Below are 23,564 nucleotides of genomic sequence, written 5' to 3'. Positions count from 1 at the left end.
AAAAAATTCTCTTTAGCTAATAATAATGTATCAATATTAGTTCATTAACTGTAACAAATGTATCATACTAATGAAACTGCCTTTGCAAAAATCATAACTAAGGAAAGTATAACAGAGAAAGAAATCAGACCTAACCAGTTTCATCTTGCTTCTAAACTTTAAGCTGTCCTTGTTCATTCCTGGGCATAGGCTGAACTAACTTGATAATAGCCCTTTTCCAAAAAGAACCCCTTCTTGCCTGGGGACCACTCTGCCTTTGCAGGACTAACAAATTAGCTACAAGATTAGAAATCACTTTAGGGGTCATGCAGCCTCTGGCTCCAAGAGTGTCCAAGAGTCTGAACCTCCCCAAATTGCTCCTGGAATAACATCACTATTATAAAACCTAAGATCAGTGCTTGGGATATCTTGCAAATCCTGCACTAGATGGATCAGCTGACACCACCCATCTGGCCCAACCAGTTCTGCCATCCCACCCAGGAACAGAAGACAGCAAGAAAAACTCACTTCTACCTGCTATCATTCCATCTCCAACCTAACCAATCAGCATTCCCCACTTCCCAAACCCCTACCTGCCAAATTATCTTTAAAAACTCTGATGCCCAAATGCTCCAGGAGACTGATTTGAGTAATAAGAAAACTGCAGTCTCCTGCACAGCTGGCTCTGAGTGAATTACTCTTTCTCCACTGCACCTTCCCTGTCTTCATAAATCAGTTCTGTCTAGGCAGCACATAAGGTGAACCCGTTGGGCAGTTACACTAATGTAAGATGTTAATAATAAGGGAAACTATAAGATGGGGTTGGGGGAGGGGATGAATATCTGCTCAACATTTCTGTAAATCTAAAATGTCTAAAAAATGAAGTCTGTTTATAAAAATATATGTATAAACAGGCCTGGCACAATGGCTCATACCTGTAATCCCAGCACTTTGGGAGGTCAAGGTGGGCAGATCACCTGAGGTCAGGAGTTCAAGACCAGCCTGGTCAACATGGTGAAACCCCATCTCTATTGAAAATACAAAAATTAGCCAGGCATGGTAGCACATGCCTGTAACCCTAGCTACTTGGGAGGCTGAGGCAGGAGAATCACTTGAGCCCAGGAAGTGGAGACTGCAGTGAGCCAAGATCGTGCCACTGCACTCCAGCCTGGGTAAAAGAGTAAGAATCTAAGAAAAAAATATATATTTTATATATATTTATATAAAATGTATAAACAATCCAAACATGTAGAAACATAAAGTGTAATGACTGGAAGGAGAATAAAAACTAATTTAAAGATGCAAAACCTAGTTACATAGAAAATCTAAGGGAATCTCTAAACTATTAGAACTATTAGGGGTTGATGAGTAAGATCAATACTTTAAAAAGATGAGTAGCAAAGCATTTACTTATGATAGTAATGTGATAACCAACTAGATAGTGTAATTTTTAGAATGTACCATTTGCAACAATTAGGAAAAAAAAATCTAACAAAACTAGTATAACACTTACATGGAGAAAAAATATCTTCCCCCCGCTATAGTCTGAAAACTTGTATCCCACCACCCCTGCCCCCACCAAAAATTCACCTGTGTGATGATACTAGGAGGTGGGGCCTTTGGGAGATGATTAGGTCATGAGGGTGGAGCCTTCATGAATGGCATAAGCACCCTTATAAAAGAGGCTCCAGAGAGCATGCTTCCATCACATGAGAATACAGCAAGGTGCTGTCTATGAACCAGGAAATGGGCCCTCATCGGACAATGAATGTGCCAGTGCCTTGATCTTGGACTTCCCAGTCTCCAGAACTATAAGAAATAAGTCTCTGTTGTTTATAACCTATCCAGTTTGCATTTTTATAGCAATCCAAATAGACTAAGACATCCCCTATAGCACTTCTCAGCTTCTAATACCCAACTATATTTATTATATTTCTTGCTTACTTGTCTGATTCTGCCTATGTGATCCATGAGGGCAGGGTTCTTCAACTTCTGATGTATATTAAACACAGAATAGTGCATGGTACATGGTGCTTAATAATTGGTTTGGTGAATGAATAAATCTCACCAATAAACAGGGAAATACAAATTAAAACAATTTCTATACTCATTAGATTAACAAAAATTTAAAATCTGATAACATCAAGTATCAGTAAGGAAACAGTGAAACAGGAAAAGGGTAAATGTAAATTGGTACAATCACTTTAGAGAGCAATTAAGTAATATCTAGTAAGGTTGAACAGAGCATATCCTACAACCAAGCAACTATCCTTCCAGGTATACACCCAGAGACTCTCTCAGATATAAGGATAGAGAAACAGGTTCATAAATGTTCACTGCAGCATGCATTTATAACAGTGAAAACCTAATTGCCCATGAGTAGGAAAAGTAATACAATGTGGTACAATCCAACTCTGTAAAGTGGTAGATGCCTAAGTCAGTCTTGATTAGCACTTTTAGGCCCACGAGGTATATGGGAAATGTTATACACTGTAGAATAAAAAAGTTAGACTCTATATTGTATTTTAAAAATGATTTTGCAGCAAGTGTGATGAAATCTTAATAATTATTGAATCTTAGGGATGGGTATACACATGGGTTTCCTTTTATTTTTCCTATATTTGTATGTATACTTAAATGTTTTCCATAATAAAATAGAAAAGAGAAGAGACAGAAGCCAACTTGAAGAAACTCCCATTGACCAAAGATGAGATCATTTTAGTATCAAAAACAATGTCCAGCCTGGGCAACATAGTAAGACCCCATCTCCACAACAAATTTTTTTAAACCTGAGTCTCCTGTAGTCTCTGCTACTTGGGAGGCTGAACTGGGAGGATCACTTGAACCTAGAAATTTGAGGATGTAGTTAGCTATGATTGTGCCACTGCACCCCAGCCTGCACAACAGAGCAAGACCCTGTCTCCAAAAAAGAATGATTGCAATGGGTCGAAATACATGATCAAATATACCCAAATTTATAAATACATAATAATATTCCACTTAAAAAAGAAAACAACTTACTGGTCACCTTGAGAAGTTACTGAGGCGAAAGTTTATTTTCTAAAATAGATAAGAGAATATTTTTCTTATAAAGACTGTATTTCAGTGAACCAAATAGCTGGTAAGAGAAAATATTTTTTTATAGACAAATCATAGCTAATAAATGCTGAAGGGATAATATAATTAGACTATCAGGCCAGTCACAGTGGCTTCTGCCTGAAATCCCAGCACTTTGGGAGGCCGAGGTGGGCAGACCTTTAGAGGCAGGAGTTCGAGACCAGCCTGGGTAACAAGGTGAAACCCTGTCACTACAAAAAAATACAAAAATTAGCCAGGCATGGTGGTGCATGCCTGTAATCTCAGCTACTCAGGAGGCTGAGAAACTCGGGAGGTGGAGGCTGCAGCGCCACTCCAGCCTGGGCGACAGAGTAAGGCTGTCTCAAAAAAATAAAAATAAAAGAAAGAAAGAAAACCATCATTTTTCAGACTCTAACAAAATAATCATCATCATTTGCAGCTAAAACCACTAGCTAAAAGGCTGATGGAAAAATATCATAATGAATGAAATGGGCTGACAATACTTGAATCCACTGTTGAATTTTAACATCACGCCTATCACAAAAGTGAACTACAACTTAGTCTTCAAATAGATGCACTTTTCAGTTTAAAGGAAGTAAGAGAGATAAAGGAACACGGTAAATAAAACCTGGGGACACAATCAGCAAAATCCACAATGTGCAGAATTCTACAAAACAGATGAGGGTAAGTGAATGATTTTACAACTAAAATTATTTAAAGAGCTGAGCTTGGTGTCTCATGCTTGTAAACCCAGCACTTTGGGAGACTGAGGTGGGCAGATTGCTTGAGCCCAGAAGTTTGAGATCAGCCTGGGCAAATGGTGAAACACCATCTCTACAAAAAAATACAAAAATAAAATAAAGTAAAATGATTTAAGAGACATGATAGCCAAATGAGCACATCTTATCTGGCTCTTGAAACGAAAAAATCAACTATGAAAAAACATCTTCTAGATAATAAAGGAAATTGAAAAGACTAGGTATTGGATGACACTAAGAAATTGTTAAGTTCAACATGATAATGGCATTGTGGTTTTTTTTAAAAAAGCATTATCTGTTAGAGATCTATACTGACATATTTATGGGTGAGACAAGATAATACCTAGGCTTGTTTTTTGTTTTTGGTACGGAATCTTGCTCTATCACTCAGACTGGAGTGCAGTGATGTGATCTTGGCTCACTGTAGCCTCTGCCTCCCGAGTTCAAGCGATTCTCCTGCCTCAGCCTCCCAAGTAGGTGGGATTACAGGTGCCCACCACCACGCCCAGCTAATTTTTGTATTTTTAGTAGAGACGGGTTTTCACCATGTTGGCCAGGCTGGTCTTGAACTCTGACCTCAAGTGATCTGCCCACCTTGGCCTCCCAAAGTGCTGGGATTACTAGCATGAGCCACCACACCCAGCCAGATTCGTTTTAAAATACTCCAGAAAAAAAAAGGGAAGAGTAATTGTATTTTTTCATGTTTCAAAATTTCCATAATAAAAAAGTTTTTAAATGGAAAAGCAACCAAAATGAGATAACACTTCATACATGCTAAGAATGGAAGAATGGATATAATAAAAAAGATAATAACAAGTGTTGACATGGATATGAAGAAATTGAAACTTTTATACACTGCTGGTAAGAGTATAAAATGTCACAGCCACTTTGGAAAATAATCTGGCAGTCTATCAGTTAAATACAGAGTTACCATGTGATCTAGCAATTCCGCTCCCAGGTCACATCCAAGAGAAGTGAAAAGATATGTCCACACAGAATTTTGTACGTAAATGTTCAAAGTAGCATTATCCATAACAGCTAACAAGTAGAAACAACCCAACTGTCCATCAACTAATGAATGAATTTAAAATGTACTACATCGATATGATGGAATGTTATTTGGCAATAAAAAGGAATTTATTTACATGCTAAAACATGAATGAAACCTTGAAAACATTATGCTAAGTGAAAGAAAACAAACAACCACATGTTATATAATTTCACTTATAAGAAATGTGCAGAATAGGTCCATAGAGACAGAAGGCTGATTAGTGAGTGGATAGGGCTGAGGAGGATAGGGAAGAATGGAGACTGATGGCTAAAGGAACAGGGTTTCTTTATGGGACAATGAAAATATTCAAAATTGTGGTGATATCCATGGGCACAACTATGAAGCTAGTAAAAGCCACCGAATTGTAAGCTTTAAATGAGTGAACTGTGTGGTATATACAAATTATATTTCAATGAAGCTGCTAAAAAGATAAATAGCATAGTGGAAGAAGGATGAAAGATAAAAACTTAGTGAGTGCCATACACTAGAATAAAAACAGAAGGCAAAAATCTGATTTGGAGTTGTGGTGACATCCATAGGGCACAACTATGAAGATACTAAAATCCACTGAATTGTAAGCTTTATATGAGTGAACTGTACAGTATATACAAATTATATTTCAATAAAACTGCTAAAAAGATAAACTGTACAGTGGAAGAGAGGATGAAAGATGAAAACTTAGTGAGTGTCATACCCTACAATAAAAACAGAAAGCAAAAATCTGATATGCAGTTGGGAACCACAGACCAAGAACCATTATTAGAACTTACAAAATTCCACAATTTTTGTATAAGCTATATCTGGTTTTCAAATTGTTTTAGTCCCTTCTTCTGATTCTGCATAATGACACACAGTAAAGCCTATAAAACAAAAAAAGTACAACATGCTTCTTTATCAGGAAAACAAAGATGATGGCAGTCTGAAAGTTTCAGTACCACTCCACAGCCAGGCTTGGGACGAACAAAAACACTAAGTAAAGTAGATGCAAAAAAAGCAGAAATGCTCAGAGTTACTAAGTGGAGAAGGAGGACTGGAGCTTTCAACAACAAAGAAAATTTGGGATGCTGGTGTGGGCATAAGAAGAGTTATACAGTTTAATAACAGAAAGCCTACCAAGAATAAAAGAGGTAAGGGAAAACCCTGAAAAGAGTAGATGTTGCTTGTCCCAAATGCCATTTCTTCATCTTTCATTTAACTCACTGTGGGTTGAACTATGTCCTAAAAGATATGTTAGACTTCTAACCCTAAGTATCTGTGAGTATGACCTTATTTTGAAACAAAGTCTCTGCAGACATAATCAAATTAATTCAATAACTAGTGTCCTTATAAGAAAAATGGAAATTTAGACACAGACACACAGAGACAGGAGAATGCTTTGTGAAGACACAGACAGACACACAGGGAGGCATGTGACAACGAAGGCAGAGATCAGAATGATACATCTACAAGCTAAGGAACAGCAAGGACTGCCAGCAGCCATCAGAGGTAGAAGGGTATAGGATGCTTCCTCCTTCAGAGCCTCCAGATGGAGCTGAACTGATCTTGCTGACAGCCTAATTTCAGACTTCCAGTCTCCAGAACTGTGTGAAAACAAATTTTGGTTGTTGTAAGTTACCTAGTTTGTGGAACTTTGTTACGGCAGCTGTAGGAAACAAATACAGTCATCAAACCACTGCATTTCGGCTTTATGTACTAGTCTATGGATGTGTACTCGTCATCAATCACCAAATCCAATAGCTCTATTTCATAATTCACTTGTTTTAACATGGGCTACTGTCAAGAATTTCTGCCTTGGATCTGTTTTTTTCTTTGTTCCATGAATCTTTCCTGATTATCTTATTCTCGCTCTTTAAGGTTGCCCTTTCTCAGTCTCTTTTGTTTCTCAGAATTCTATGTTTAAGGTTTCCCAAGATTTTGTTTTTGAATCCTGTCTCCATATGCTCTACCTGAGGAAGTTTTTCCATTCCTATGACTTCAATTGTTTCTAATATATTAATGAAGCTCTATGCCTACAGCTCCCTACCCCATTCAAACCTCAGCTTCAGATTATCTCATGAAATTGTTTATCAAAAATTTCTGCTGAAATATCCTCTGGTATATTTTACAATTTACAAAGTATATCTTACAATCAGACCCATTTTTTAGTAGCCCACATGTCCAAAATAAACAAATTTATCATCTTTTCCCTCCCTCAGCAATAACAAAAACATTCTCCAATCCTGATGTCCCAGGTTGAGCTGAATGTGTTCTCTTATACACACCAGCCTCATCTCTGGAGGTAAGTTAGGACTGGCAAGACCAAACAATGCAATAGTCTAAACATCCTCAAAAACAGGACACAAATAAGAATAATATCCAAAAATCTGGGAGACAGTAGAAGCAAAAGAAATGCCTCCAACTCACACACAAAAGAAGACAGATTCCCTGGTGCAAGCTCCTTCCCTAACAGTCCAGAACCAGACTAGTACCACAGAATGCGAGAATGGGAAGAATAGAATAAATGGGAGATGGGACCTTCTAGTGACATTTCAGGAAATCTTCTAGCTGTCTTTTTTCTTTAACGCAATTTAAATGATTTCATTCTCAGGACAACATGCTCTTGGACCCCTTCCTGGGCAACCTATAAAGAGCATTGGAGATTTCCCCCTATCCCTCTATACTGCAAATAAGGCTGCTCCTACCTCATTGTCAGCTCCCAAGGCATTGATTTGCTCCCATTTGTAGGTCCAATATCTGGCTTCCTCCTCTGGGATATCTATCATTAAAAAAAAAAAAGAAGAAGAAGAAGAAGAAGAAAAAGAAAAGAAATCAGATCAGCAGGTAATAAATCATCAGCAGATAATACTTTATTCAGTCTAATGACTGAAGTCAGAGGGTAGTAGTGATGCACAAGTTTTAACTGGTGGTTTGATTCTTGTCATGAACATTATCTCTACTCTTCACAAAAGCCAATACAATGTACGTTATTCCCATTGTTGTTTTGTAGATGAAGAAGCTGAAGTTCAGAGTGGTAAAATAATCTGGCCAGGGTGACAGTTTATAAAGAGATGAGCCATGATTCAAACCACGGTTTGTATGATTCCAAAAACTACATTCTTTCTATGTAACCATACTACCTTCCCCTCAGTAAGACCAAAACTATCCAAAGGATTACTCAGAAAAAAAGTCACATGCTGAGATATTGAGATGCTCAAAATTCAAAGGTTTTCTCCAAAAAAAATTAAAAGTAGAATTACCATGTGACAGTTCTCCCACTTTGAATTGTATATATGAAAGAGGTGAAAGCAGGATCTCAAAGAGATATTTGTACACCCAAGTTCCTAGTAGCATTATTCACAGTAACCTAGAGTTGAAGCAACCCAAGTGTCCACTAATGGATGAAAGGATTAACAAAATGAGAGACTTGCATACAGAGCATTATTCAGCCTTAAAAGGAAGAAAATCCTGCCACATGCCATAACATGGATAAACTTTGAGGACATTACACTAAATGAAATAAGTCCATCACAAAAAAAGACAAATACTCTATGATTTCACTTATGTAAGGTAACTAAAGTAGTCAAATTCACAGAAAAGAAAGAATGGTGGTTGCCAGTGGCTGTGGGGAGGGGGAAATGAGAAGTTGTTTGATGGGGACAGAGTTTTAGTTTTGCAAGGTGAAAAAGTTCTGGATATCTGCTGCACAACAATGTAAATGTACTTAACACTAGTGAACTGTACATTTAAAAATGGTTAAGATGCTAAATGTTCAGTTATGTCTCTTACCACAATTAAAAAATTTTAAAAGAAGCTATTAAAATACTCCATAGGTTTTATGCCTGGAAAATATTAGATGATCAAATATTTGCTAAGTGAGTCACTAACTGAAAATATTTGAATTCTTAAAAAATAATGGTATAATGGTATATCCTCATTTCTAAATATTTTAAATTGACTATAACACCTTATCCCCAAAACTCACCTTTTAAAAACATCAAGTATGACCATATTACCAGCAGTAAAGAGAAACACTCAGGCAATATATGGATCATATCAACTTCAGAGACATTTAAACAGATACACTTTCTAGTAGCCCACATGAATAAAGCAAATATAGCCCTTTCCTTTCTCCTTTGTTCCACCTGTCCAAAACTTCAGTTCTTTCCCTTCAACTAGCTCTTTAACAATTGGTAGCAATATTTCAAAGTCTTATTTAAAAACACACACACTCACCTTCAAATAGTCTACAACGTAATTTGTATAGTGCTTTCTCATACATATGGTACATCCATAAAATGGTATACTATGCACCTGTTACAAAGAAGGAGAGTGGAAAGTGCAAGGTGGAAGAGGAGCTGCTGCTGCTGCCGGTCTATATGCTCTGATGTGGGATGATTTACCAAGATATATTAAATGCAAAACAGCAAGGCACAGGGAATGTGTTACAATATGCTACTATTTGCGTTTTAAAAAGAAGATGGTGGGGTGTGTGTGGGTGTGTGTGGGGGTGTGTGTGTGTTTGTGTGTGTGCTTATATTCAGAAACTGACTCTGGAAAGATACACAAGAAAGTATTAATAGTGGTAGCCTATAGGAAGAAAATGGATTTCTGAAGGGACTTTTCACTGGATAACTTCTTAAACCATTGTAAATTTATTCCTGCCTCACTCCACAAAAATAGTTTTAAGGAGAAAAAATATAGAGAGATACAAGCATGTTTATCGCAGTGCTATTTATAACAGTACAAACTTCAAACAATCAAAATACCCAACAAGAAGTAGTTAAATTTATTATACAAATAGTTAAAATTAAAAGCCCCAGCTCTAGAGTCAGACCATGGCCAAAATACTTAAATACTCTCTGTCTTAGTTTGCTTATCTCTAAAGTGGGGAATAATAGTTGGGTCTGCCTCAAAGGACTGAAATGAGGATTAACTGAGCTAACATATGTGAATACTTAGTGACATGCCCACCAGCACACAATAATTCACCATAAATGTTATTTTGTTATTATTGAATCTTTTTTTTTTTTTTTTTGGAGACAGAGACTCGCTCTATTGCCCAGGCTGGAGTGCAGTGGCGCAATCTTGGCTCACTGCAACCTCCACGCCTCCCAGGTTCAAGCAATTCTCCCGCCTCAGCCTCCTGAGTAGCTTAGATTACAGGCACACGATACCATGCCCAGGAAATTTTTTCTATTTTTAGTAGAGATGGGGGTTTCACCATGTTGGTCAGACTGGTCTCGAACTCCTGACCTCATGATCCGCCCACCTCAGCATCCCAAAATGTTGGGATTACAGGTGTGAGCCACTGTACCCGGCCCTGATTTTTTTAAAAAATCAACCACTAAAAGTAGAAGAATAGTGTCTATTTTATATAATATTTGTAACTATGTAATTAGTGAGTGAAATCAGTCAAAAAGTAATACAACATTAAAAATACAACCATTTAAAGTCTCTGGAAATGGTCCTAAGTGCATGCATCAAACAAAAAAACATTTATTCAAGAATATCTACTAAAATTTGGTGAAAATGGAAAGTATCTGTGGTATCTGAACCAACACCCACTCCCTCCAGTTGATTTTCCCTTCACTTGCAGCTTGGTCTACGTCCCACAAGAAAGACTTCCTATTTTTCTGAAATAATAGTTGTTCTGAGTTTAGTTCCTTCTGAGTTAGCTGGAAAATCATGTCATTTTTGCTTAAATTACCATAGGATACAAGATACAAATACACTGAGATCATAAAACAACAGCAATAACAACAGGATATGCAAATATCAATAATATGAATGGTAAAAAAATTAAAATAAAACTAATAGAAATCAACTAAACTAAAACAAGACACCATACAAAATAATCAAATAAAGATTAATTGGGAAATACAAAAGACTGCCAATGATGTGCAGAAACAGGCACTCCTCAGATATAATTTATAAGAGTATAAAATGGTATAACCTTTTGGACAAGGAACTTAGTAGATTCCATAAAAAGTAATGAGGTACATACCCTTTGATCCAGCAATTCTACTTTAAGAAATTTATTCTAGACTCAAAATGGGCAAAGATATACAGAGTTGTTAGTTAGCAGTATATAACATCAAAAAAACTGAAAAAACCTACATATCAATCAATAAAGGAGTACTTAAATAAATTATGGTAGGCCGGGTGTGGTGGCTCACACTTGTAATTCCAGCACTTTAGGAAGCCAGGGTGGGCGGATCATTTGAAGTCAGGAGTTCGAGACCAGCCTGACCAACATGGTGAAACCCTGTCTCTACTAAAAAATACAAAAAATTAACCAGGTGTGGTAGCACAAACCTATAATCTCAGTGACTCAGGAAGCTGAGGCATGAGAATTACTTGAACCCAGGAGGCAGAGGTTGCAGTGAGCCAAGATCGTGCTGCTGCCCTAAAGCCTAGGCAGAGCAAGACTCCATCTCAAAAAAATGAAAAAAAAAACCAAAAAACAAAAAAAAACACACACACACACACACACAAAAACAGATAAATTATGGTAGAGGCATCTGTTCAGATGAACAAGATAGATCTTAAAGTATAACACGGAGCGATGTCCAGGATAAATGTCTAAGTAGTTTGTAAAACACTATATATCAATATATACATATTATATAGAGTATGATCCAAATTTTGCCAAAATAAGTTTTTAGAAAATAAGTATCATGTGTCTAAACCAAAATACAAGAATGTTAACAGTGGTTTCACACTGGGAAATGCAAAGAAGGTTAAAGGAACTGGGAAAATAAACTTTTAACTTTATCCATGTACATTGTCTTACTATTTGAATTTTTATCATGAGCATGTATTGTGATTTAATTTACATTTTATATTGTTATTCTATTTATCAGTGCTATTTAATACTTAAATTAACAAATCAGAAGGTATATATAGTCACTTCAAGACAATAAATATTTATTTTCAAAATAATAAATCTAACAAGCAAATATTTCGTAAGTCATTATAACAAATAGTCACAGAAAATTAAACGAGTTGAAGAGAATGCTTTTTAGTGTAGATTCTATAAAGAGCACCATTCTACTTTGCACCATTCCCTGGGTGAAGTGTTATAAGAAAGAGAGTGAATGAAGACAGAATATCCTCAAAAGAGATGGCTGAGGTGATAAAATATACATTAATGAAACAACTAGCAAACAATTGCAAACAATATGGTACAAACTATTAAACAGTTTTAAAATTTTAATCAAATAGACTCACCAAAAGGCAACTCAAATCTTGTATCAAGCAAAATTTTATGAGGAGTTGGGTTTCTAGTTCCACAGATCTCATCATCTTTCATTAACGCCTCTGCCTCCAATGTGGACCATTCCCCAGGCCCTTCCTAGGAAACAAAGATCTAAGATTAAAGTTTAATCTTTCTTGGCTCCCTCTTAGTTCAAGAGTCAGGTTTTTTTCTCTGAAGTTCCATGCTTGAGCTTCTGAGGGCCATTCACATCCTGATAAGGCAAACACACCACTGTCACCACCTGCCTCCACTGCATGTGGCTTCCGTTTTCCCTCTTTGGTGGGGAAAGCAGCTTTCAGTGCTCAGCTCTGCAGGTCTAATGAGGACAAAATGTCTCGAGTACCATACTCTAAAACTAAGCACCTCTATGGATCAATATTTAACCTGCACAGTTCTTAATGACTGTGTCACTGTTTCTAGTCAGTAAAAAGCTACTAACATTGCTGGCTAAATAGGACTGAACTGGGGTTGCAATGAAAATGAACTGCCCATCTGCCTGGGGGAGTAGAGACTTAGCGAGAACTAAAAGAAATACAGAAAATAGAGGCAACTTCAAATTCCCCACTCCCAGAGAAAACTCATGGTCCATGTTAACACCAACTAGGAATATAACAGATTTTGTCCAGGTGCAAAGTGGGGAAATGATGCTGAGTTATGGTCTAGTCTAGGAAAGTGAGGCAAGAGTTCAATCCTAGAAAAAACGTATAGAGACAGTGTGAATACAAATTGCCAAGCCTGGTAGTTCCTCAAACTCTGTTAGGGTTACATGCAGAAGAAGGGCACTGAAAATCAGTTCCTTGGAGACTGATAACTCAGAGAAACAAAGCAGAGAATAGCCAGCCAGGTGGCTAAGGAAGTTTAATGGGACTCCTCCCAGGGCTGCGACTTAGAGGAGAACATAGAAACCACAAGTACCCTAAGTAAACACACACACACAGACACACACATACCTCAGAAGGGACTATCTAGCTGATAAGGCTGAAGAGATGTTCTGGAGCCTGTGAGTTCAGTCACAGGACACAGGGTAGGCCAGACTTAAATAAAATCATCTGAACCTTCAGGTGAAGTTAGGAACATGCAGGTTGCATGCCCTCTAATTAGAAAGGGGGAAGAATAATCCAAGATGCATGGATGAATATTAGCTAAAGTGGAGCTAGCATGGGGAGAAGCAAGGGCTGGGAACCATACTACTGACCTCATCCGACTGACGAATAGTCTTCAGTGCAATCCACACAGTCCCCACCATGGTGTCCCAGATCAGTCCTTTGTTCCATACCTCCACACTTAGACCCAGGTCCAGGCGACTAATCTCACTAAGAGAAAGAGGAAAGCCCTTTGAGAAAAGCTAGACAATATGAAACAAACAACTACATCTCCTGTTTTGCTAAACTTTGAATGCTTTCTCACCAGGATCCTGTCTTCAGGGAAAATCAAAATTTCCCAGAATGCCGTTATCATTTTTAGGCTCCGAGAAACCTATGTAAAGTGTCCACAGAAAACCGCCTTTGTTACAGTTAAATAAGTTCCAGAGACCTACTGCTGTACCACATAGTGCCTCCAGTTAACAATAAGGTATTGCGCAACTCAAAATTTAAGAGGGTAGATTTCATATTAAATGTTCTTAACACACGCATACAACAAAAAAAGGAGACACAAGTAAACTTGTAGAGTTGATAAATATATTTATTACCTTGATTATGGTGATAGTAACACAAGTGTATACATGTCTAAATTGTATACATTAATTATGTACAGTTTTTTATATACCATTTAAACCTCAGTGGGGATGGGGGAAAAAAGAAAGAAAAATGCCTTTGTCTATCCATTCTTTCCACTTTGGAGATACAATCATGATTAGACTAATGCAGTTTCACACAATATGAGGCCAAGTAATGAGGACATTACTGCCAGGCCTGCCTGCCAATTTCCACCCATAGGCAACAGTTGCATATGTTTTATTGTTAACTGACACTGCTTCAACTTAAACTACACATTGTAGACAGGAAACTTTTAGGAAAAGTAAGTCTATTTTACAAGATTTATGAGGCTAGGCATGGTGGCTCAAGTCTGTAATCCCAGCACTTTGGGAGGTGCACGGATCACCTGAGGTCAAGAGTTTGAGACCAGCTTGGCCAATGTGGCAAAATGCTGTCTCTACTAAAAATACAAAAATTAGCTGGGCGTGGGGACGCATGCCTGTAATCCCAGCTACTTGGGAGGCTGAGACACAAGAATCACTTGAACCCAGGAGGCAGAGCCAAGATCATGCCACTGCACTCCAGTCTGGGTGACAGAGCCAGACTCCATCCCCACCAAAAAAGCTGGGGGGAAAGGGGGATTTACGAAAGGGAGTACAGGTAGAAGCAGGGTCCCTGAGAACATGTCAGTTTGATAGGAACATGTGGTCACAGGCAAGTGAGGGGTGCTAGAATGTGCTAGTTCACACCACTCAGTCCCTGGAGACTCATTAATCATTATTAAGCTAGGCACTGTCACTTATAAGCAAAATTATTACCATGGGATAATGATAAATATAATGATTTTCCTATAATAATAACCAGGGGAAAAAAATTGAAAAGAAATCATTCCATAAAGAGCCAGATAAGCACTATTTAAAAGCAGTGTCATACATGGTTGAATATCTGTTCGGAAGGACTAACTCAAACATAATCCCAGTCTTAAACTAGAATATGCAAATAGCACTTGTGTTAATGCTAAAAACGTTCTCCACAAAGCTCTTATTGAAACACAAGGCTACTTGAGGGGTAATCCAAGAAAGATGAGAAAAGACCAATTCTAGCAGAGAGAGCAGAAAGGCATTCTCAGGAAAATAACAGCTATTTATCACAAGTAGAAGTTTCAAGTTTGTACTCGGGTTCCCCGTTGGGCTATAAAATAAATGTTCTCAGATTCACAAGTTTGAGATATAGAATGACAGCCATAGAATTAATGTCAGGTGTTGAAAATGAATAAAGCAAAGAAAATTTATCCCTTTTATATAAATATAATACAGCATAGAATGTACTGAGTTAATTTATTCATTTAATTAGCATTTCCTGAGCACTTATAAGACATATGACTAGGTGCTTTCGAGAAGAAACATAATATAGGACTCAATTTTTGTGTCCAAAAACTTCTAAGCTATCTGGAGAGCTGTTCAGAGCCACAAAGTAGGTGAATAAGCCTAGCCACTAAGTTACAGTGTTCACAGTGGAGAAACTAAGCTTTCTGTCACATAATTTAATTCAGCCTAATTAACCAATTAGTCTTGGAAAATATAGGTGACATCCTCAAATCCATTGGACTTATCCGTCATTTGAATATGGAATCGAAAAATTGCTTGGGCCAGGTGCAATGGCTCATGCCTGTAATCCCAGTGTGTTGGGAGGCTGAGGTGGGAAGATCACTTGAGCCCAGGAGTTCGAGACCAGCCTGGGCAACATGGAAAAACCTAGTGTCTCCAAAAAAAAATTTTTTTAATTAGCTAGACATGGTGGCATGTGTCTGTAGTCCCAGCTACTCAGGAGGCTGAAGCCGGAAAATCGCTTAAGCCCAGGAAATCAAGGCTGCAGTGAGCCAAGATGGTGCCACTGCACTCCAGCCTGGTCAACAGAGTGAGATCCTGTCTCATAAGATAAAGAAAAAAAGAAAAATTGCTTGGGGATACATATATAATATTCCCAAATCAACTCCCAAATAGTATCTCAGCCAACAGACAGAAGAAATAGCCAGAGGTCTTTAACAGCTTGACTTGAACAGATAAAGAAGAAAATCTGTTCTTCAGAGAACTCTCTGGGGAGAAGGCCCAAACAATGAGTATATATTCTGCAAGAAGCTTCTCATCTCACCTACATTTGCTCAGCAGGTCCGGCTAAGAGAGGTCTGAGAGCTCTACTTATCCTTCATACCCAGGACCCTAGGGAAGTTTCTTTTCTGTTAATTAATTCAATCAACAATATACATAAATGTGTATAGAAGACTTTGGGATACACAAATTCACACAGATAGTGAAGATGCCCACCTTACCCTTAAGAAATGAACAATCTAGTCCTAAAAACAAGATATGAAAAATATTAAAAACAAATAATATAAGAAATACCAAAATGGATAATAGATACTGCCACATAATACATCATGGAGAAGGAAAAAGGAGAACGGGAGAGAGGAAACCAACACTGGAGTTTCCGGTGACAAAAGGACAGGGTAGTAGACTAAATTCTGCAAGGAGTGAACCAAAAAAAAAAAAAAAGTAAATAAATAATAGGACAGGATAGGAGGAATAAGGAGTAGGAAGAGCAGAAGAGTAGAGAAAGTAGCTAATAAAACCCACGTCTAAAAGAAGAGACAGCAAAATTCACACAGCATCTCAATGTGGGAGACAGGAAGAAAATTCACACATATCACAGCAGGGTAGAAAGGGGAAGTGCCATGGGAAACTAGAAAATAAACACATAAGAATAATGCTAGCTATGCTGATGAGAGGCTGCAGAAGATCACTGTGCCTCACATAATGGGAACAGTTATAACTGGAAGTGATGGTTATAGCCAACTGGAAGTGCTAGGTTTATAAACCATAGCCAGGATTATGGCTAACACACTGGTATGGAAAGAGACTTGCATAAACCATTTGTAGCTGACTCTGTACACTGCATGTGTAAAGAAGGAAACAGGCGCTCTCAGTCTCATATCACTGTCACTGTAAGAGGGAATAAATGAGGCTTATATAATCTTGAGAAAGAGGCAACCAGTGAGAAAGAAACATAACACTATTGGCCTCCTTCTGTTTGAAGCCCAGTTCTCCCTCAGCTTCCAAGACACCATTATATCCTGGATCTTCTACAGCTCTGTTTAATCCTTTTTAGTCCCCTCTGGCCCCTCATTTAAATGCTGCCACTCTCCAGCTTCTACCCCAGTCCTTTTCTCACCATACACATTTTATCCCTAAGCTTTCTCATCTTCACCTATGGCTTCAACCGACCAAAATATTTCTCCAAAGCAGACTTCTTCCCTGAGTGCCAGCTTCAGGTTTCTAACTATCTTCTGCACCTCTCCTCCTTCCTATCTGTCCTATAAGAATCTCAAATATAAGACTGTCCATAACTTATATTAATCCTCATCCTACTGAATGGCATACCACCCACCCCATCATCCAAGCAAATCTTTTGGTTCTACTTCCTGAACACCCTCTATTCATCCTTTTCTATGTCTTCTGATATTGTCCTAGCCCCAAACCTTATAATCTTTGCCTTTAACTATCACAATAATGGTCCTATAGGAAGCAATATAGGCTGAGTGCAGTGGCTCACACCTGTAATCCCACAACTTTGGGAGGCCAAGGCGGGAAGACTGCTTGAGCCCAGGAATTTGAGATTAGCCTGGGCAACATAGCGAAATCCCATCTTTACAAAAAATAAAAACATTAACCAAGGTGTGGTGGTACATGCTTGTAGTTTCCACTACTCAGGAGGCTAAGGCAAGACGATCGCTGGAGCCCAGGAGTTAGAGGCTGCAGTAAACTATGATCATACCACCATACTCCAGCATGGGTGACAAAGTGAGATCCTGCCTCAAAAAAAAAAAAAAAGGAGCAATATACTAAGAGCCCAGAGGATTGGAAATGTCTCCCCATAAAAATAATAACCATCCCTATGTCCCTCTGAGCTGCACTATAAAACATGCAAATCGATTTCAGTTCCGTTTCAAATTTCACAGCAAATTTCAGTACGTTTTCTCATTCAGCCCCTTCATGTCCACCTCCACCTTCCAAAAAAACAAGCATAATCTTCTGAGAAAGGAAGACCTTTACAGATAAGGAAACTAGTGCCCTATGAAGCTAAATGATTTGCCTAGTCCTTCAATATATTCTATACTTTTCTCCCCTTTTCTAGAACAGGAACACAAAATTCCTGAAACTTAAGGAGACAAAAGAAAGAAATATCAAGTTTTTAAAGCCAAAGTTTAATTAAAATCATAATATACTAAACTTTGTCATACACGAGAAACTCTACTAATATTTATTCATTTTAATTAATTGAATATAGGACATTTTACTCCATAAAGCAAAAGGATTATAAGCACAGAAATCTTCAGCCTCTAAAACAGATGACTTAGGCACACACGAAGATACAGTCTCTCACATGCATGGCCATATTCCTTCAAAGAGCCTTCTGAGAATCAAAGAAAGATGAAGTTAAGTTGAATGTCATGCTAAGTCTGCTGTACTCCATTCTAATACTGACCACTGAGAAAATCTGCCTATGTAGTATTTGCACCAACACAAATCAATTAGGAGTTTACCTGCATTATCATTCATCTCTAAGAACAAATTACAAATCCATGAGAAAACAAAACTGCAGTTGTGCTTCACATACCATGAACCTCACTTATTTCTGTAACTCCCCAGTTTTCAAAAGAGTATTTAACAGTGCCAGTACATTTTATAAATCTCAAAAATACACAAAATCTTCTAATTGTTTCATCCAATGCAATTCCCTTTAAAAGATTATGAAATATGTAGGCACACTGCTGCTGCAAAATACTTACAACATGAAATCCTGTTCCCAGGAGGGCTGATCACCACGAACTGCTACAGTTGTGCTCTTCACATTCTGTACTTTCAGGGTCACATATGTGTTAAATTTATCTTTGAAAAAATACAAAATGGAGACATAATACTTAGTGCTCAGATTGTTACCCAATCTCACAAAGTCCTTGGAATTAAGCAATATAGAAATTAAAGTATTACATGTGCAGGAAAAAATTAAGCTATATATTATATAATATAGCTTCATTCAAGACACAGTAGAGTTGCGAAAATTATAAAACTACATACTATCTTCAAGAGCATAATCTAAAATGCTGTTTTTTAAATTTTAAGAAATTTTATGTATGACCCAACAGATATGCATACACACACACTCAAACTGAAAGATTCATGAATGCCAAGATATGATACATTGATATTTCCTATTCTAATTTATTTAATCTATTACAATGTTAATCCTAACCTACTAAGTTAATTATATAGCCTACTTGCCGTCTGGGGGGAAAAATCCAAATCTAATTGATCTGCTAGGAAAGATAAGGTACATAAATTTAATAAAATGTAGAAAGAGATAAGTACCAGAAGGAAAAAAGAAAAAAGTGATAAAGAACTGCAGAGCTGTCGATAAGGACAAAAATTAAGGAAAAATCTTCACAAAGAAATTAGATTTCAATCTCGATCTATTCAGTTTGGCCTAAAGCACAAATTACATAAAAAGAAATCTTTTTTTTTTTTTTTGGAGACAGAGTCTTGCTGTGTCACCCAAACTGGAGTGCAGTGGCATGATCTTGGCTCACTGCAACCTCCATCTACCAGGTTCAAGCAATTCTTATGCCTCAGCTACCCAAATAGCTGGGATTATAGGTGTGCGCCACCATGCCCAGCTAACTTTTGTATTTTTTGTAGAGACAAGGTTTCACCACGTTGGCCAGGCTGGTCTTGAATGCCTGACCTCAAGTGATCTACCCATCTCGGCCTCCAAAAGTGCTGGGATTACAAGGATGAGCCACCGCGCCCAATCAAAAAAAGAAATATTATCAGAGTTGAGAAAAGGAAATTCTCTAACCTGAGAGTTGAGTACTAAACAAGTTGATTACTAAACAAAGGTGGTGGCCTGAAACTTCAGACTCAGGCATCTCACCTAATTCTTACTACAGCACATTTGGCACTCGCCTCACTACATCCACATCAGCCATGATTAGGGGCACTGAATTGAGGGTTTGCTTTTCTATGTAAGAAATTAATCCTAATTTTATACAATGAAAAAATAGCAAACTATCACTTTGACTCATCGAGTTGGCAAATATTGCTTAACATGATTACCTAATGTTACAGAAAATATAAGAAAATGGGACCCATTACACACTTTCAGCTGAAGGTAAATCTTTCTTTTAAATATCATTTAAAATGGTGTAGTTTTATACTTATCAACATGGAAAATTTACAATTATATTAAAGGTATATGAGGATAAAAGCCTATACAAGGAGAATCTCCATCCATATCTAGTAGCGGTAGTGCAGTAGGCCACTGAGCTATGTTTTATATCACATTACTTTGTACTCCACCCCAACATCCAATCACACATAGCTGACCAGACCAAGAGTAAATAACCCAAGAGCAGCCAATCCATGAGCTGGCCAAAAGCTGAAACAAACCTGATTCCCTCTCAAAAGATATTATACAGGGTAAAAGGATAAATATTGACAACTGGTGGTTGGTGCTGAAGCTAGAAGGAAGAGGTATAAATTCCATTGAGGCAGCTATTATGGGTGCAAGATGGGTAAGCATAGACAACCAGCTGGGAGAGAAACAACAGAGCAGATTCTCAGAAAAAAAGAGCCAGCAGACAGAGAAAGATAACAACCTTTAAAACAAGAAACTGCTCAGAAACTGCTTTCATTACTGTTGTACCCAAGGTCCAGTTTTTCAGGTTTTCCTGGGTTCTCAAGCATATTCACATATTTCCAGTAATCCTCCAGCTCCCCTCCCTTCTTCCCCAGCAGTAACCAGAGGAAATCTTCCTAATGTGACAATCAAAATTGAGGAAATGTATATTAAAATAAGGAAATACCATTTTTAATCTTCAGACGGACAAAGATTTTAAAGTTTCATATCAAATATTGATAAGGATTTGGGAAAATAAATATTCATAAACTTTTGGTCTCAGTATATATAGTAAAACTTGCAGAAGAAAAGTTGGCAGGAGTTATCAAATTTTAAAATATATATATATACTTTTGACCCAGCAATTCTACTTCTGAATCTAGTACACAGACACATTTGCAAAAGCAAGCAATGAGAAGTGCACATGAACATTTATTCTTTATAATGGCAAAAAGTTGGGAACCTAAATATTAATCAAGTATTAATCAATCAGGGACCTATTAATCAGGGTACAAATCTACAACAAAATTCTGTACAGTACCTTAAAAGAATGAGCCAGACACACACATACATACACACACACACACACACTCTTTCATGATGTGTTGCTGGGGGGGAAAAGCAGGTTGCATAAGATATGTTTCACATGGTCTATTTGTATATTTTAAATTTTATATGACCCAATAGATACATATACACACACTCTCAAGCTGAAACAGGTTCATGAACTGCAAGACATGACACACTGATATTTCAATATTTATCCATTACACATCAGGGCCTGTCGTGGGGTGGTGGGCTGGGGGAGGGATAGCATTAGGAGAAATATCTAACGTAAATGACGAGTTAATGGGTGCAGCAAACCAACATGGCACATGTATAACTATGTAACAAACCTGCACGTTGTGCACATGTACCCTAGAACTTAAAGTATAAAAAAAAATTTTTTCCACTAATTGTCAATATTTATCCTTTTATACTATTTCAGATTTTTTTCTGAGAAAAAGTCAGAAAAGGTATATCAAAACCTCTAAATATATAATTATTATTGAGAAGTAGAATTGGGTTAGCCAAGAGGTAAGAAAACTAATTTTTCACTAGATTAATGATTTCATGAATTAATTTAGTGAAGTAATGAATTAAATTACTGATTTTGATCAATGAATTAATAACTTTTTAAAATTGCTTTTAAATAACAGCAAATACAAGAGGAAAAGACATAATAGAAGGCTGGCCTTACCTGGTGAACCCTGGAATTTGGCCCTTTTAACTGCAAGAGAAAAAAGAGGATACCATGAAGAATGTTTCCAAGTTCATTTTACTTAAGCAACATTTATTAGGCACTATGTATCAATGTTCAAGTTAGGTTTAGATTGTTAAATCTAAAACTGGAGAAAAAAAGCTGAGACTTCTGATTAAAACTTGAAAGGCAAAGAGTCAGACGAGCCCTTAAAAGTCTATCTAATCTCATATCCAATGCAAAAATCTCTGTTCCAGGTTCCTGACAACAAGGTGGAGAGATCTAAGTTACTCCTGTGGAGGCAGCCAGTTTCATGTGAGGTATCTTCTGAAGGTTTAAGTTACAAATGTTCCTTATTTAAAACCCATCACCTGGCCGGGCGCGGTGGCTCAAGCCTGTAATCCCAGCACTTTGGGAGGCCGAGACGGGCGGATCACGAGGTCAGGAGATCGAGACCATCCTGGCTAACATGGTGAAACCCCGTCTCTACTAAAATACAAAAAACTAGCCGGGCGACCTGGCGGGCGCCTGTAGTCCCAGCCACTCGGGAGGCTGAGGCAGGAGAATGGCGTGAACCCGGGAGGCGGAGCTTGCAGTGAGCTGAGATCTGGCCACTGCACTCCAGCCTGGGCGACAGAGCGAGACTCCGTCTCAAAAAATAAAAAAAATAAAATAAAATAAAATAAATAAAACCCATCACCTTACACCTGTGCTTTGCCAGGGGCTCTCAGGCCTTTGACCACAGACTGAAGGCTGCACTGTCGGCTTCCCTACTTTTGAGGTTTTGGAACTCGGACTGGCTTCCTGGCTCCTGGGTTTGCAGATGGCCTAGTGTGGGACACCTTGTGATGATATGAGTCAATTCTCCTAAAAAAAAACTCTCCTTCATACACACACAGTTCCGTCCCTTTAGAGACCCTTAACTAACACAGGTTCTTTCTGGGGCAGGGGGAACCTTGCAATCTACCAAGGCAGTGGAATTTCAAGCTTGAGCATACATTAGAATCACCTGAGGGCTGTTAAAGCACAGAATGCTGGGCCACATCACCTTGGTTTCTAGACTCAGTGGAGTGCAGCAGGACCTGTGAAACTGTATTTCTAACAAGTTCCCACGTGATGTTACTGGCATTTACTGGCTAAAGAACAGGGATGCTAGTAAACATTCTACAGTCTGCAGGACAGTTCTCCAGAGCAAAACCTAGCCTATCCTGCCACCAGTGCCACCCATCACTGCATGCCACCTGGAGGTCTAGATATTAGCCTATCAAGCCTGCTGCCACCACTAAAAGCCACACATGCTGCTGAGTGGTGCAAGGACTGACACACCACTGCTACCACCATCAACTCCTCACACGTCACCCAGGGGATCCAAGGACCCATCCACTTGGTCAGCCACTGGCACTGCCAGCACCCAAGCATACCACCTGGAGGCCCAAGGGAGCCCAAAGACTGGCATTCCTAGAATGCCACTGCTACTACTGATTTCAGAGGACCAGCCCATCTGGCATATCAGTCCCCAGCAAAGTCTTGTCACAGCCTCCACTAACAATTGCAGCCTACACCACTGAAGAGCCAGGAAACTAGTCTGAATAAAAGTGAAGAAATCATATGAAGACTACACTACTGCACCCATCCAGAATCAAAGCCAAAGCACCTTCCCCCAGCAACAATATAGATACATCTACAGAAAAAAAAAAGTCTTTCCCTAAAAAAGCCAATCCATAACATTAAAAGAAGGAATTGTTACAACACATACACACATATCAATATAAGAAGAAAAGAAACATTCAGC

The 23,564-nt window shown here is 38.1% G+C and overlaps 1 protein-coding gene across 6 annotated transcripts in view; it reads right to left on the bottom strand.

Moving 5' to 3' along the window:
• Positions 1–23,564, bottom strand: part of UNC13B (unc-13 homolog B) — a 235,863-nt gene that overhangs the window by 155,388 nt on the left and 56,911 nt on the right. For all 6 annotated transcript variants that reach the window (XM_017865604.1, XM_017865607.1, XM_017865609.1 and 3 more), the window contains exons 2-6: positions 21,773–21,802; positions 18,647–18,746; positions 13,299–13,416; positions 12,076–12,199; positions 7,548–7,621 (exon numbers count right to left, since the gene is read on the bottom strand). In XM_017865604.1, coding sequence (XP_017721093.1) covers positions 7,548–7,621; positions 12,076–12,199; positions 13,299–13,416; positions 18,647–18,746; positions 21,773–21,802 — 446 coding nt within the window. The remainder of the gene's footprint in view (positions 1–7,547; positions 7,622–12,075; positions 12,200–13,298; positions 13,417–18,646; positions 18,747–21,772; positions 21,803–23,564) is intronic.

The sequence above is a fragment of the Rhinopithecus bieti genome, unplaced genomic scaffold (genome assembly GCF_001698545.2).
Source record: "Rhinopithecus bieti isolate Rb0 unplaced genomic scaffold, ASM169854v2 scaffold_82876, whole genome shotgun sequence".
Taxonomy (NCBI): domain Eukaryota; kingdom Metazoa; phylum Chordata; class Mammalia; order Primates; family Cercopithecidae; genus Rhinopithecus; species Rhinopithecus bieti.
This window is presented reverse-complemented; position numbering and strand designations above follow the sequence as displayed.